Here is a 17,649-nt window from a genome sequence, read left to right as displayed (position 1 = left end):
TGTGTTTAGGGACAAAATGTTTTTGTGGGTAAATCCAGCTATAGGCTGAAAGTTGCTAGGCTCTAAGAAAGTTGAAGAGCCTGATGGAAAGAGGTAGAGATAAGAAGATAAGATCAAAATAATCTGGTTCATTTTAGCTTACTTATTTGGTACTTAAAATTAAACAGTGAGTTTACATAGCAAAAATTCTCTTGACCAGGTTCCATTCTGGTGGAATTTGTTTTATACATCAATTAGCTATGTCCACTCTCCACTTAGGTGCCAAGCACAAGAGCCCAGGACAGAGAGGGCCAGAGAACAAGTTGTTTTCAATGATTTGATGTGAATAAATTCACATTCATTGGCGAAAACAAAGTAGGATCTTTAGGCCTCATCAAATCACCTAAGTCAACATTTCCTCCCTGAGGGGGGAAATTGTTGGCTTTTGTATAGGTACACTCAATGTTATGAAGAAAAATTCTAATAAGTCATAATTATGATGCAATGTAATCACTTACTATGTATACCATTTAACCATTTCTCGTGCTTTTCATCATTCTTTGTGTCTAGATGCCACTGTTTTTAAAAAAAATATCCTTTATGTGCACAAAAGAAATGTGCCCTCTGTAAGGGCATCAGAAATAGTACTTGAGTATTTGATGACTGAATGTATACACATATGGTTTTGAAGCTTTTGATTGCATGTGGCCATCTTCATTGCATGTGACCATCTCTCTGTTTCTATCCATTATGTCCAAATCCAATTCCATGTTCCCCAAATTATGAAGGACCCGGATGTTGGAGTCTTGCATTCCCAAACAAGACAGTATAAGCCACCAAAGTGCTAAACCAGCAACAACACAGAGGTATCCTAATTTATCAGATTTTAGTTTCAATAAAAAATAATTATTTTATGGTAGGATTTGGTTTCTATTTCACGGGAATAGAAATGTCTATAATTTTTAGCATAATTTCCTCATCTTAGTATTTGAATGTTTTCAGCTGTTATTTTATTTCATGGACTAGATATGATAATTAATAGAGTTGTTCAATTTACAAAATATCATTAGTTTGTAAAATATCTTCATGTAATAGATTGCTAATCAGTTATTTATCAATAAATATAAAAGTGACAATTTGCAAGTAAGATCAAATTAAATTTGTTTCACATTTAAACCAAGTGAATTGCAAATAGTAATGTAGGAAAATGAAACTTAAAGGAAAACTAGATAGCATTTATGTCTTCATAAATTTAGGTTTGTTTAGGGAAGCCATGTGTTTGATGGTCATTAAGACTCTTTCCTTTTAAATATTTCTTACATTTTAAAATCTTTAAACTTTTCAGAATGGTTTTATCTACATTATCTTTTTTGATCTTTATAACAATTCTCTGGAAGGGCAGTTATTCTTCCCCTCTATACAGTTGAGGAAATTGAGACTAAGAAAGGTAACATTCCCAAGGTTATACAAGCTCATCATGAAAGAGTTGGAACAAGAATCAAAGTGTTCTGATACCTAATCCAGTGCTCTATGTGTTATTTTAGACATATGTCTATAGCCAAATATAATCTGCCCTGACTATTGTCAAGAACCAAAGAAACATTTAATATAACCAATAATACAAGTTTCACTTAAAGGAATTTATTATTTCATTAAAGTAGATACTCTCCCCAAGGGTACAGATTATATTCCATTTATGCCTTCTCATCCTGTATAACTCTTGTCCTTGTCCTCTAAATCCTCCACAAGAGGGATTCCAACATGCTCAAGGCCATCTTTTAATTTTGGCTTTTTTACCTCATATTTTGTCTATCCAACCATATATCATAATTTGTAAAATAGGAATTATTCATACATTTGCCATTCCTATGTGTATAGGTATATATATATAAGTATATATGGCTATAGGTATACATATATACATATATGTATATACATATATGTATATACTTATATATACACATCAATATACATATATGTATGTATACATACATATATTATATGCAGCTAAGTAGTGCAGTGGATAGAATACCAGGCCTGGAGTTCAAATTCAGCCTCAGACATGTACTAGCTATGTGACCCTGGGCAAGTCACTTAACCCTTTTTGCCTCAGTTTCTTGATCTATAAAGGAGAAGGAAATGGCAAATCTCTCCAGTATCTTTGCCAAGAAAACACCAAATACATTCACAAAGATTTGAACACAACTGAAATGACTAACAGCAGCATGTATTTAGCCAGATCAAATTTTTTCAAGTTATAACAGATCTTGTTTTGGAGGCCTCAACAGCACATTTATTCCATCATGATATTCTGCAAATAGGTATCTGGAGAACCTGATCGTTCTTAGGAAAGGCCTTTTCCATTTTTTGACATTATCATGGAGACACTTTGTCAAGGGAGAGCCTTCAGTCAATGAACTAGAAAAAAAAAGGATCCTGAGGAAAGTTCAACAAGTAACTCAAATTAGCTATCTAAAAAACATATAGGGTTGGGAATGGGACAAGCAAATAACATGTAGAAAAGACTTGTAAAGGCGTATGTAGCAAACCTTTTTTTTTTTCCTCATCCCCAATATTTGAGTCACAGTGTTTGAAATCTAACAGCACAGTTCTTGGAGTGTCTCATGAAGAAGTAGAAATGGCATGAAAGGAAGCAAAAATTGGAAGAACAGTTGAACTGGACCAAGTATACACATTGAGAAAGTCAGTTCAGACAGGAACATAATTTTGAGGGTGTTGAAGGAATCATTCTCTATATATCTGAAACAGAGAGTAGATACTAAGAATGTGGGAAAAAATCATTAACTTTATTTTTATCTCCTCCCCAAAAACAGTAAAGTGAGAAAATATCAATAATTACCTTGTCCTTACTTTCTTTGGTTTTTTGGCTAGGCAATGGGATTAAGTGACTTGCCCAGGGTCACACAGCTAGTGAGAGTGTTGTATATCTGAGGCCGGATTTGAACTCAGGTCCTCCTGACTTCAGGGCCAGTGCTCTATCCACTGTGCCACCTAGCTGCCCGTCCTTACTTTCTTAATTCTTCAAAGTGATATTCAGAAAAAAAAATTGAGAATAATACAGATATTAAGGACATTCTTGCGAAGGACACAGTATTAAGGACATACATACGTAAGAAGCAGTCGGTGCAGTGGCTAGCGTGCCAGCTCCAGAGTCAAGAAGACTCATCTTCCTGAGTTCAAATCTGGCCTCAGGTGCTTACTAGCTGTGTGATAAGTCACTTAACCTATTTGCCTCAGTTTCCTGATCTGTGAAATGAACCAGAAAAAGAAATGACAAACCACTCCAGTGTTTTTTCCAAGAAAACCCGTAATGGTATCATGAAGAGTCAGATGTGACTGAAACAACTGAATAAAAACAACAAGGACAATAGGGGGCAGGATTTGAATCCAGACCTGCAGACTCCAGAGCCAGTAATCTTTCTGTTGTAGTATATTGACTCCCCATCTAAGAATGTATATAGTATATCGAAGAATAACTCCACTTATGGGAAATGATATGAGACAAGTTTAAAATGCTGTGAAGGTTGTCATACTTATCTTACAACACTGGTCACAGATGCCCATTAGATAATCATAACTTCATCTAGAATAGCAGTGTAGCACAGCATATGTAGAGAGAACCCTGAACTGGGAGCCTGGTGATCTAGATTTTAGATGTTACTCTCTCACAAAATGCTGTATGACATTTGTCCAGTAACTTAGCCTCTCTGTGCCTTTAGGAAATGAGAAGATTGGAAAATAAACTACCTTAAAGAAGATATAATATCCTTCTAATGTCCAAAATATCATGAACTATTTTGATTGTATGTGTAAAAATGTATGTCTGTGGTATAATAAAATAGGTCAGGCAGGTGGCACAGTGGGTAGCATACCAGGCCTGGAGTCAGGAACACTCATCTTGTCCTCATCAGTGTACTCATCTGTTGTTTATTTCTTTTTTTCAATTATGTCTGATTTTTCATAACCCCTTTTGGGGTTCTCTTGGCAAAGATACTAGAGTAGTTTGTCATTTCCTTCTTCAGCTTATTTTACAGGTGAGGAAATTGAGGTAAACAGGGTTAAGTGACTTGCCCAAGGTCACATAGCTAGTTAAGTGTCTAGTAAATGGTAGCTTGGCACCTCATCCTTGCTTTACTTAGGTTTATGACACTTTCTTCAAATGCCACATATGAAGAAAGGCTTAAAGAGGAAATTTATGAAATTGTCCACTTTGAGGGAAATGTTAATTCTGTAGTCAGGATCACCTCTTTAAACCCTTTTCTAATACTCTCTCTTGAAAATAGGCAATACTCATAAGAAGAATGACTTTACTAAGTTTTGTTCATATTTTTTTGATCCAAGACCTGTGATTTCATTGATACCGAGAAGTTCCAGTAAGGAAATTCCCTCTAGGTAAATCAGAAATTGTTTTATAGGTTCAGATCTTTCGGAATTATATGATTACACTGAGAGGGCAAGTGACTTGCCCAGGACCACTTAGTAATAATGTGTCTAAGGCAGAACTTGAGCCTTGTCTTCAAGATGCAAGACTGGTTCACTCTCAGAGTACCTTTTACAAATTTTAGATATCTTCTATAATCAGGGATGTACTGGTAAAGTTTGATAACATTTAAGCTGCATTATTGACATTTTCTCCTTTACTTTTAAAAATTTAGACAAAAATAAAAAATCAAGCACTGATTTGTAGCATTTTCTGATATCCAAGATATATGTTCAAACTGTAAGTTTAACAATCAGTTCTCATGACCTGGGTCTAGCTGGCTCCAGATGATAGTTCATGCAGCACAGAGATCTAATTTTGAAACTATTTCCAATAGGAATAATTTTCATATGACACCTCATTTTGACTTTAACCTATTACATATTTTAACTAATGCTAAAAATTATTCCAATTTAAATTCTTATTTAGTCACAGTGTGCCTACACAATGAAGCATTTATAGAGTTAGAAAGAGCTTTATTTCTTGTGTAATTGTTAGACCTGTACCTACCAAGCTAAAGCTCAAAACAGAATAATTTCTTTAGATTCCAGGTAGTCCCAGTATAATTAGTTTCATGACTTATTATCATTATTAATCATAATAGATATCACATGGCTATAGTATGTTTAGGCTAAACCTTTGTAATGAAGCCATCCCAAATATCTGGCCATTGCAATGACAGATACTGTTACAAGCATGGATTGCAGATGGATGGAACTTTTCTCCTTTGGGGAATTTGCTGTTTTCTTCTTCATTGTGCCTAGAATTGTCTAAACTGAGTTAGGCACTCATCAGAGTAAAAGCACAAATTTAACCACTCATAAAAATTAAGTTAAGCACTACAACATTGTACAGAGCATTGTCAAAATTAAGTACTCATCATTTGGAATTTCTGTGAGAGTTACATGTGAAAGGTGAAAAGACTTTTCTGCTTTGTTAAGATCTTTAAGTCATCAGGAAAGGAAAGTTTAAAGTTTCATTGCCATTTCAGAACAAATATAAGTTGATATAGGTAGTTCCCAAGATGCTAAGACTTGACTTAAGAACCTTTATACATGAATTAGATACTCCTAATCATTTCACTATGTAATTAACTGGAAGGAAGCTAATGAAAAGGAACAGTATAAAGCTCTCTCTTAATTCAACAGTGAAAAGGGTTAATGTATCACTTTGATGAATTGTTGAGGGACATTCCCAACCAGCCAGGAGTCTTCATCCCTCTGCTAATTCTGGCCACTAGGTAGCCACTTCCTCGGGGCTTTTAGGGTCAAAATCTAGGAGAAAAAATGAGATGACATAGTGAACAGAGTGCTGGACTTGGAATCAGGAATCATGTCCCCAGATTGGGTACCAGGCACATTATTTAACCTCTCTGGGTCTCAGTTTCCTCCTCTGTAAAGTGTGCATTAAAATATCATCAGTGTAACAGGGTTATTGTAAAGGATCAAATGAGATCAGTGAAGGACTTCATAAGCCTTAATGCACTATAAAAATGTGAATTGATATTATTTTGAAGAATGTTCTATTATGCAGCCAGGCATAAGGCAGGATGGGACTGTTCTCTTCCCAAACTTCCCCAATAATAATGCATTATCAGTAAGGCATTAGCTTGGCACTGCCAGAGCAGCTAATGTCTCTCAAAAATTGGCACTTTAAAACACAGGTGGTCATTAATTCCAGGTACCAAGTGCTCTGGTGTCTCAGTCCTCCATGGCTCCCTAATCTTGGATAACAGGAAAGAGATCAGTACAGAGATGGAATTCCCTCTGGTGTGGTTGAAGAATGGGGGCAGACAGCTTGTAGTAAAGTGACAAATAACAGTAGAGCGTAATTAGTAGGGCAGGATATCCTAGAGCTAAGGTTGGGGGAAAACAAATGCTGACCAGGGTGCTAGAAAAGAGGGCAGCAGAACCTTTAATACTAACATTAACAATATTAAAAAACAAACAACAATAACAAAAGAAACCAAATCACGTGTTTTTTCATCTAATTGTTAATACTTCAAATTTATTTTAACTACATTTCATTTGTAAATGTATATATATGGATGTGTGTGTGTGTCTGTGTGTGTGCATACACACACACACAGACACACACACACACACAGTAGTTCAAGGACTAAGTAGTCTTTTGTGAGCAGAATATGTCTATATAACCTACTGTTTCTATAAGAAAATGAATCTGGAGTTACAAGGTGTGACATATAAACTTCTGAGAAGCAAAATCCCGAAATTGTGGAGAACCTCTATACCAGTTCAATGATTTTATGATATTTAAATGAAAAAATCTTCAGAAGAGTTACTTGATTGAATAAGCAACATAGGGAAAATATATAGGACAAAGGGGGAAGCAATAGAGTTACTAGATTTGAGAATGCACTTTATTTCACTTTGATGGAGCAGGTTGGGTGGTAGCACTCTTCTTTGTCATGGAACCTTCTGAGAAAGCTATTGGCTTTCAATGTAGATTTGGTTCTATTCTCATACTTTTAAATGATGTATTAACTCTCATATCACTGTCACCATCATCTTTCCTAGCATTGCTTTTTCTCACCTCATTTTCTGCTTGTCAATGGAAAAAAATGGCTATTCAGGGATCCACCTTCAACTATTTTCATGTGGAGCTAAGAGGTGGAAATGAGCCCCCTTCCTGCTTCTAGTACCAGGTGTTCCCATCTGACAACTCTTCTCTTCTGTATTTCCAGTTTCTAAATGGGTTTTTAATTGGAAAACACTGATTCCTAAAACTATTTGCTGAGAAGAGCTACAAAGCAGTTTTCCATCTGTCAGTTTCTTTTTATCATTTTGTTATATGATTATGGCTTTATTTATCATATTTTCTGTACTTTTTAACATCTCATTTCACAGGCAATCTCGAAAGTCGGAAAGATCTAGCAACCAAAAACAGACTAGGAAAAGCAATGCATCTGATGCAGAAAGGTAGGCTTAGCCCTATGACATTGTTCATGGCCATCTTTGATTTTAACATATACATACATATATATTATATATTTTAACATATATATCTAAGTGTGTTCCTTATTCACTGGCTCTTGTTTGAAGTGTTCAAATACAAAACTAATTTTGTGAAATTAAAGGTTATTTATTGAATAATCCCTATTATTGTCTGGGTACATTCTCTTATGTTAGGGTAAGAATATGGCAATTTAAAGGCAATCCCTTGGACAAAGGTTCCAGTTTCTAAATCTTGCATTGGCTTTTGCTGTTTTTATTACTCATTGGAGGAGGCTGCATCTACTTCTCATCTTTACATATAGCTTCATGTACCCTGAAGCATTTGAACTCAGTTTCAGTTTTTTGAGTTCAATCCACAAATTCAATAACGAATAGGTCCTGGATGTGTGATTTCATTGGTAGAAGGAATTCCTCAGTGGAAAAAGCTTCATATACCAATGCATGTCAACAGCTTCTTTACAGTTGTCAAGAGCACCAAGAGATTAGGTAACTTGCCCAAGATCACACAACAACTGGGTGTCAGAAGCAGGACTCAAACCCAGGACCCTATGGTGAGGCTAACTCACTACACCACACTACTGTCTCACTACAACTGTATTAATATTCTGTATTTCCAAGTATTAGTATGCCAGCAGTTTTAATATTTTTTGTCTATACTTAGCAAATGCCACTATTTTCTATAGGTTCCATGAAGAAGATCATAGACTCTTTTAATTTGTAGAATGTTCCTTTACTGTCATTTCCCCAGCAGCAGCATGAAGTTAGAGGAGGACAGGAACTGACTTGGCATCTCCAATGCTTAGTATTCTGTCTGGTACATAGTAGGAGCTTCCTAAATGCTTGCTGATTATCTGGTTGATAGATGAAACTACCATAGAAGTCATATAATCCAAATTTTATTTTTTTGGTGAGGACAATGAGGCCAGGTTCTAAAATTCAAATCCAGATCCTTAGACTCCAGAGTTAGTGTTTTGTTCACTCTACCACACTTCTCATCAACTATGACATGACAGCTATATCAGAATTAAAGATATGGTTTGAGTTAAAATGTAAAATTATTTGTGTTAAAAATACTTAATTCTCTCATACAAAATCTATATTTAGTATCCCCAAATATCCCATAACACATGTAAAAGTATAACTAAGAGTAAAATGAAAAACATTTAATTATTTCCCCCAAAATTATTAAATATTAAAAGAATTCATAAAAAAGTGATGTGCCACCTATTCTATTTTTAAGGTACTTTATATCACAAAATGATGTTTTGCTAAATTTTAGCACAGCTTCTACAGCAGCCCAATGCCAGTAGCCTTCACTTGAATACACCACGACTGTAGTTTTCTTAATTCACTATTTCTTTGGAAATATCATATATTTATGTTCATCAACTTTTACAGTTGAATAATATCGAACTAGTGACATACCTGATCAGAAAGAATATGAGTAGTCTGACAAAGTAAAATGTAATGGCCAAATTAATTTTTTTTGCTAAAATTACATCTTCTGTAAAGAATAGATTCTTTAGAGAGGTTACCCTGTTTTTCATTTAGGTTCTGAGCCTTTGAGTCTCTATGATTTTGTATAGTCTCTCACCCTGGGGGAAAAAATGAGGCTTAATATTTTGGGGCATTCAATTGACAACACTTTTTCATGACAATTGATATTATGTAAGAGCATCTCCTCATTGTAAAGAAATTATAATCTTAGAGTAAACCCATACAATTCATATATAGACAGTGTCTTAAACAACTATGTCAAGTAATCAATCCGCTGGTTGTTCTGTCAAAAAATCATTTGTATAGAGAAAACCAGAGAAAAATGAGTACATTGTCTTCTTTACATTACTTTTATCCAATACCACATTGCTACTGTTTTTTTGCACTATTCTTCAATGTTTTATTCCCATAGAATAAATAAGATCTCTTTGATTATTCATAGAATTTAGAGAAGCAAACATAATCAACCAAATTCTTCAGGTTTTAAAAGTAACTGATCACTTCATATTTCTGGAAGTTATTGATTTCCTGGGGTCAATGGAACTGAACACCAACAGCTTATTTCTAAAGTTAAATCCCAAAATCTACCCTTCTGAACATTTTCCTTTCTTTTCCACTTTCCAAATTTCCAATGTCTTCTTCCCCTCAGTCAAGAGCATAAGTTAGTTCTGTACATACAAACATACACACACACACACACACACACACACACACACACACACACACACACAACACATTTGCAATCATTTGGTTTTGTCCAGATCTGTGATCTCATCAGTGTGCGTGACTCTCAATGACAAAGCCCCTTTACCAATAGAGATTTGCCATTCATCTCTAGAACTACCAGTCTCAGTGAAGTGACTAGGAAACTGAGAGGTTAGATGGCTTGCCTGGGGTGGCATAGTGAATATAGGTCGGTTGTAGGACTTTAACCCATTTCTTTCTCACTCCAAGGCCAATCTTATATTCACTATAGTATACTGCCTCTCAGAGCAATAATAAAAAGGTGTTTATTTTTTCTCTAATGTTTATGGCAAATAATATTTAATGGGAAAAGTTAAGACCTTCCAGTGTAATTCCCTGTTGGCTTGCTACTTGAATAAAGCAGACCCTTCTGAAATTATTAAGTAGCGCACAAGAAATCTGATAGAACTAGCCACAATGTTTCATTTTAGTTATTACAAAACATAGACAAGAACCACACCAGAAAACAAGTAAATAAATTTGTGTCTGGGAAACTGACACGTAACTCTTTGAAAATCGTTTCTATGATTTAGTTTGAATGTGTCCTTCAGAAATTCCTCTTCAGAAAGACTTTGGTTTAGAAATGAATCGAATACATAAATGAATAGGGATAATGCTTATTGATTTGACTTAGAGTAAAATTTAAAATAAATGGAACCAAACAACTTTGGAAGTGGTCTAGAGTCTACACAAAATGTTTATCTCTCTTTTTTTCTTTTCTGTTCTTTCTTTCCTTCTTTCTTTCTTTCTTTCTTTCTTTCTTTCTTTCTTTCTTTCTTTCTTTCTTTCTTTTTACTGGTCTTTTGGTATCCATCCACTTTAAGACAGTGGCCAAAATTCCATTCTTTCCACCTACTGATTTTAAGAGCCATACAATCTTTGACATTTCAACATAAAATTCCATCATAGGCCAAAAGCTATCTCCTCACAATTGCCTCGATTTATTCACTGAGAAAGTATTAATTTTCTCAGTTCATTTCAATGCAATTATTTTTGTTGTTGTTCTTTATTGTTTTGTTGTTGTTTTCTTTTTTCAGTCATGCCTGACTCTTCATGACCTCATTTGGGGTTTTCTTGGCAAAGATACTGGAGTGGTTTACCATTTCTTTCTTCAACCCATCTTACAGATGAGGAAACTGAGGCAAACAGGGTTAAGTGACTTGCCATGGGTTACACAGCTAGTAAGTGTCTGAGGCCAAATTTGAACTCAGGTCTTCCTGACTCCAGGCCTAGCACTCTATCTACTGCACCACCTAGCTGCCCCCTTACTCTGCGTAGGAGTTTTGCTAAGGTCTCAATGGCCTGCAGTGTCCTTTTTTCACTTCAAGCAAAATAATTCCAACAGGGTAGTATTAAAATTCCCTTCTACTCTTCCTTATAGTATTTAGTCAACATGGTATGTATACAATGTGTACTGTTCCCATGAGAATTTCTTCTCCAACTAAGATTAGACGAATCGTGGTTTAAGCAGATGCTTCCCTTCTCTAACAATTCTGCATGACTCTAGGGTTACATTTCCCATGTATCTCATACTTTTGTTCACGTTACCTTATTCCTCTCTGCAGATTCATACATAATGAGTGGAGTAGTTTTATTGTCAGCCCAATTCATTTCTAAACCAAAGTCTATTTCTGAAGAGGAATTTCTGAAGGACACATTCAAACTAGATCATAGAAATGATTATCAAAGAGTTACATGAGTGTTTCCCAGATACAAATTTATTTACTTGTTTTCTGGGGTGGTCTTTGTCTATGTTTTATAATAACTAAAAGGAAACATTGGGCGGGGGGAAGTTACCATAATGCTTAAGGAGGGGCAAATCAACCCAAGTCAGAAAAACAGGGACTTTAAAAGTTTCCATGCTGATTGATAATGGGATTGGGCCTGTGAATTATTATTGCACTTACTGCTTGGGTAAGTTAGAGTTAGTCTCAAAAATCGACACAAAACAAGCAAACACACACACACAAATACACACATACACATACTACATAGCTATCCATAGATATACTCTATGTACGTATTTGTACATATGTATTCATTAGTTTAATTATAATTCTATTGCAAGAAAATATTTATTTCTTCTTGAAAGTTTACAGCATTTGGAACTTATGTTTCTATTTGTTTCTCTGCTTATTAATTATATTTCCATAAAGATATATGTAATTTAGATAGAATTTGAAACTATGTGTCAGAGAATAAATGGAAGGATAATGCAATGAAATACAAATACAATGTTTTCACAATTTTTCATATTGAAAAATTGTTCAGTTTGTGAGACTTTTTTATAAATAAAAACAGTACATCACAATAATATAAGATCTATATGTAACTGCAGGCCAGTTTTTAAAAGTAGCTTTCAACTTGTGTTCTTTGACTAAAACGATGATTGAAGCTCACAGGATGAACCTACTTTGATCTAGGGAGTTCTTGAAAACTAGCAGTTACAGATGAATTTCTGAAGTGTTTCTGTGGAGAGAATTTCCACACTGAAAGTTCTCCATAGAGGTTAAAATCACAGGCCCAAAGCTCAACCCACCTACCCCTTAAAGAACCACCACCAACAACAACAAAAATGAAGGTAGCCGTATTTGACTGATACGTTGACATGTTGACTACTTATTTCTGAATATTTAAATAAAATATTTTTCTCTCTTGATCATCCCTATTTTGAAAATGTTGTTTTGGTTCTTGTAGATCTAGGTGATAATTTTGGCATTGAGATTCAGGAAATAATTGCCAGATGTTATGAAACTTCACCAAAGAAAAGGAGCAGTATTTCACCTTGCCCTTTATTAGTTAATTCTTGATGTCTTCTCCGAAGACAGATGAGACTATACTATGTAGCAATTTTAGAGATTTCAAAATTCTGTTTATTCAAATGAGTGGTTACTAATAAAGATCTGGGTGGTGTGTGATTTTTTCCCACCTTGGTAACTGAAATACTAGCAGCCTCTAATATGTACCTCCACTGCCAGTCTAAAATTTCTGGAATGACTATGACTAAGATCTGTCAAACCCAAAGTCCTAGGTTTGGATTAATATTTGTCAACTGCTTAAATTATACTCTCTCTCAGTTCCCCAAGCATGACATTGGCTTTTTGTGAAATTAGATAGATCTTAAATCAGTGACAATTGAAGAAAATAGATCATTTTGAATGAATAACTAAAGAAAAACTGTCCTTGTGATTATAAACTGAATGCTTTACTCTGAAGAGTACAATCTATTTGAACAAGGTACACACTCAAATATTTCCAATTACTGAATGCATCATTAGAATAACATCTGGTCCAAACTGTCATGTTTTTTCAAAAAAAAAGGTGTGTGAGGGGATCTGGTTATACTGTTTTAGCCAATGAACAGCATAAAATATGATTAGTTTAAAAGAATAGCTATTTGAAAGGTGAATGGTCTCCATACAATTTACTAGGGATGTCAGATCAAAGACCAAGGCCTCCACTCAGACATCCTAGAAATAGCAGTAAGTTCTATGCTTCTTTTATTCACCAAATTCTTACTTTAGAAATCATATTCACAGCCAAGTTTCTGGCTTTCTCTGTTGATATTAAGAGAGAAGACATACAAACTACGATATTGGTATGTTTTATCAGACTCTTATTGTTAAGGTTAAAGCTTTGATCTGCAGATATTGTTTCACTTTTACAAAAGCACTTTTTGTTGATTATCCCATATTTTAAAGCCCTCAAGAATTCATAATGTGCAAATGTCATTATAATTAATACTATAAGAATGCCATATGTAATGATCTTTGAATGTATATCAGTACTAGTTGCCGAGTAAAATCATAAATATCGTCAAAAACAATGTAGCCTGTTCTACTGGATAGAGGACCAGACGGAGTTACAATGTTCTGGGTACACGTCCTGCTGCCTCTGAGGCATACTGGCTTTTTGACCCTAGGCAAGTTACTTAATCTTTGAGTTCTCTAGCCAGCTCTCCAGACTTCAAGTGACAATGTGCAGATATGCCTGGTAGAAAGACTTCATTCATCAGGAGTACACTATCCTACTGACATCTTAAGGCTAGACACATTCCCATCTCCATCTTGAAAATCGTATCTTAAATCTTCCACACATTATACATTGTCTATTCCTGAAAGAAAACATTTGAAACATCCTTAAGTAGATTTCTCTACGTGAACCTAAAGTTCCTTTGGAAAAAGAGGAAATACATGTTCTGAGTTAAAGGAATTTAATTAATTAATTACTTTAAAACTTACATGGCATGATGATTCTCAGTGCTAGATTGTTTGTTTGTACTTATTTGCACATCAGTATATAGCAGCCAAATGATCGAGTTTTGCTTGGTTCTGAGCATCACTAAGCAATTACATTAATTTAATGAAGTTTTCCTTGGGCAAATGGGTGGCGGGAAAGATAATGTGGACATGTTGACTGAAAATTTTTTCTGACCCTAATGTTTTAGGGTTCTCCCACAACATCTTTCTAGAAGGGGACACCCTACCCCAAGAACAACTGATCAGCCAGTCATTAGGGGAAAACATCCCTCTCGCTCAAGGTCGAGTGAGCATTCTAGTGTCAGAACACTGTGTTCTATACATCACCTTGCTCCAGGAGGGTCGGCACCAGCTTCTCCGCTTCTGACAAGGTTGCTATTCCATGTATGGCCCCACATTCATGTGCTGCCTTCCAGGTGTCAGTGTGGTGTTGTACCTTCCTGAACATTCGATGCTTCTGCTCATTACGGCACTATACCTAAGAGTCCTTTCTTCATGACTCTTACACACTTCTCCCACCTCCTTTAAGACTTACATCTATTTTCTCTGTATTGATGGAAATTCTCTATTTCCTACCCCAAAACCACCATTAAGAACTAAATCTGGCTGTGTTGTGTCCTTCCATCTGTTTGTGGCATATTCATATCAAATGATTTTTAAAATGTGGGAAAAACAGCATACAGTGAATTACTTGGAATAAAAGCTTACATTCCCTTTAGAATGTACAAGGAAAAATGTCCTTGAATAGCAATTAGATAGAAGTTATTTTAGTGATGCTTAGCTTAAAATATGTGACTATAAATATATAAATACTTAGAGTAAGCCCCAACTCCTGTGCTATAATTTAGATTACTTTTCCTACTTATCACACAGAATAAAATATTATCTAATGAGGCAGCATAGTAATGTACAGAGAGAGCTGGCCTCAAAATTAGGAAGATCCAGGTTCATGTCTTACTTCTGACATATACTGACTCTGTGACCCTGGGCAAGTAATTTACTCTCTCAGTGCCCCAGGCAACTCTCTAAGACTTTTAAGTGTATAGAAGATGTTGTCCTGCAGTGGTAGAGAAAGTTATTCATCAGGCACTCCCTACCCTAATGAGATCACAGGTCTCATCTTGTTTATCTAATTTTTACCTTTGTTCCAAGTCCTATGACATCTGTCCAAAGTCGAGATTTTATTTCAATTAAAAAAAAAAGTTTCAATATCTATAATGGCAAATTTGAGGAAGCATACAAGAATGATGAATATATCCTTAGTCTTTAGAATTGTTTGGAGGTGGTGTGCATAATTCTGGAAATATCATTTTTAGTCATAGAATTGTAGGTGATTTGCAAAAGTCTGCTTAATAGCTCTGTTGCACATTCAAATTCTGAAGCTTTCAGTTATGTGTGTTTGGTTCAGCAGTAGCAAGAATAGATCATCCATAGAATAACACTCATATAATCAAAATATTTCAATTAGAAGCTGCTCAGTTCAGAAGTCCAGTCATTCAACTAGCACTTTTTATATGCTTACTATATGCCAGACACTGCACTAAGCACTGGGGATACAGAGAAGGGCAAAGGACAGCCCCTGCTCTCAAGGAGCTGATTATCATTCTATTAAGTAGAATTTTGTGACATATATATTCACAGTCCATTTCCATGCTCCCTTGATATTGCTTTTTCTTTTTCATCCATGTGTTTACATTTTTCCTTCAGTGAGGATCTGACAGGCATTTTAATGTTTGGCTTAGATGAAAAAGCGAAATAAATCAGATTTGATAATTGACGTGTATTGAATTTGCATTGTTTCTTTTTCCCCCTCATTTCCCTTGCAGAATGCACCAACAAGGAAGTCCGGGACAGTCTCCTCCTGCAGACACAGCCTTCAGCAGTCGTAGGGGAAGACAACTCCCACAGGTTCCAATAAGAAGCGGCAGTATAGAACAAGGTATCACCTAATGAATGAGCTATCGTAGTCAATAAATTTTGGGTTTCAGATCATACCCCCTTTTCCGAATCTGTCACTTGGGTTTTTTTTTAGCATAAAATAAGTCCTTTTACACTGGACAGAATTGTGTGAATGGTAAGAATATGATTTATTTAGATTCTTGGATTGTCAGTCCAAAATGCTAATTAAGTAATAAAACAAAAATCTTTGGGAAGTGATAAAGGTTACAATGTGAAAATGACAAAGCAAAAGAGTAAATACTTTTGCACTATGTAGTACCTTTCAGGTATCAAAGGAAACAAGTACCTTAAAGTGAATTCTTCCACTAAATGCATGTGGCTAACTTTGCTGACCCAACTACCAGCTTAGTACTAAATGGCTATTTCCTTTAACATTTCCTGTATGAGGATTATGATTTGCGAGTATTTACTAGAGTCAAACAGTGAACATGACTGGATTTTGAATTCAATTTTAGAAATGCATGTCACTTTATTATTTTGTAATGTCTATGTTGTATTTTATAACGTACATAGTTTGTTTTTTAAAGTGACAATTTGAAGTCACAAATATTATCTCAGTCAAATGGTTTGTATGATGAATATAAGGTTGCTGGTTCCTGAGGGGGGGAAAAATTTGTAGAACCAATTAAAATTTAAACTAATTTAAATGGATGATGTTTCTTATTGTTATATAGAGATGAAATAATGTTTCTTGGAGTTGGTAGGTGTTTGATAGAGTTTATAGGTGTTTGATAATTAATTTATAAAAATTGTGACTGGGTATCCTTATAAAATTATAAATACAATATCCTTGACTAAGTCAAAATAGATGTGACAGAAACTATGTATAGTCAATATTGAAATGCTGAATATTTCTCCCCCTACTGGTATCTACCATAGCTGAATTCACTTTTTGTCTTTTATTCTATGTTTAGGATTTCTTCTTTTCATTTATATGCTAACTACAGTGTGGGTACTAGAACTGTTATATAATATGGCTGAACTTTTACATTAAAAAGTTGGAAACTATCAGTTCATTTGGTTCAATTTCTGCTCTGAATAATGACATTTCTTGGAATGTCACCTTTAATTATATATATTTTTTAAAGTGGCGGAGTTATTTTCTTTCCGAGTACTATGTATTTTATTTTACCTTGATCTATTTTGTTGATCCCTAAGAGTAAAAATGCCTTAATGACACAAATATGGGTTGAAATAGATGACTTTTGAAGTTTCCTCCAACTTTGAGAGTCTATTTCTAAATGAAAATCGAATGTTTAATAAAAGACATGAATTTATGTTTTTTCAAATGGATATCATAATATATCTGAGGGAACATAGTGGTGAAGAGGAATGCTGGTTCTATAAAACCTTGGACTTGTATGTGTTAATGAATCATACTTTCAGGTTATATACAATAAATTCTTTTTACAGATGGAACCAATAGGGCCTCCCTTGGAAATGATTAATTTTGTGGAAATTTGACATTATTTTCTGAAATACTAATTTTCATTTTTAATTATTTCTTCATAGTTTTATCTAAAGTCTATTGTTCATTCTGTTATCTAAGAGATTATGTCAGAATACTGTTTGGAGAGACTCATCTTTAAAAAAAATGGAAACCAATTATTTTTTCCTATTTACATCAAAAACAAGTGCAGGCTTGATTTGCCATATCTATTCATGTTTTCCTGTTGCACAATTTAAGACTGATATTAAATTTGGTGCTTAGCTGGCATCATGAGTTGTCAGCTTT

The 17,649-nt window shown here is 34.7% G+C and overlaps 1 protein-coding gene across 23 annotated transcripts in view; it reads left to right on the top strand.

Moving 5' to 3' along the window:
- RIMS1 (regulating synaptic membrane exocytosis 1) overlaps positions 1 to 17,649 on the top strand; it is a 699,885-nt gene that overhangs the window by 533,626 nt on the left and 148,610 nt on the right. For 8 of the 23 annotated variants that reach the window (XM_078155292.1, XM_078155286.1, XM_078155284.1 and 5 more), the window contains 4 exons: positions 768 to 845; positions 7,348 to 7,419; positions 14,144 to 14,326; positions 15,782 to 15,894. In XM_078155292.1, coding sequence (XP_078011418.1) covers positions 768 to 845; positions 7,348 to 7,419; positions 14,144 to 14,326; positions 15,782 to 15,894 — 446 coding nt within the window. The remainder of the gene's footprint in view (positions 1 to 767; positions 846 to 7,347; positions 7,420 to 14,143; positions 14,327 to 15,781; positions 15,895 to 17,649) is intronic. The other 15 variants (XM_021000178.2, XM_021000174.2, XM_021000179.2 and 12 more) reach the window with 3 other exon arrangements.

Source organism: Phascolarctos cinereus, unplaced genomic scaffold, assembly GCF_003287225.1.
Source record: "Phascolarctos cinereus isolate Bilbo 61053 unplaced genomic scaffold, phaCin_HiC Scaffold_5;HRSCAF=322, whole genome shotgun sequence".
NCBI lineage: Eukaryota > Metazoa > Chordata > Mammalia > Diprotodontia > Phascolarctidae > Phascolarctos > Phascolarctos cinereus.
This window is presented reverse-complemented; position numbering and strand designations above follow the sequence as displayed.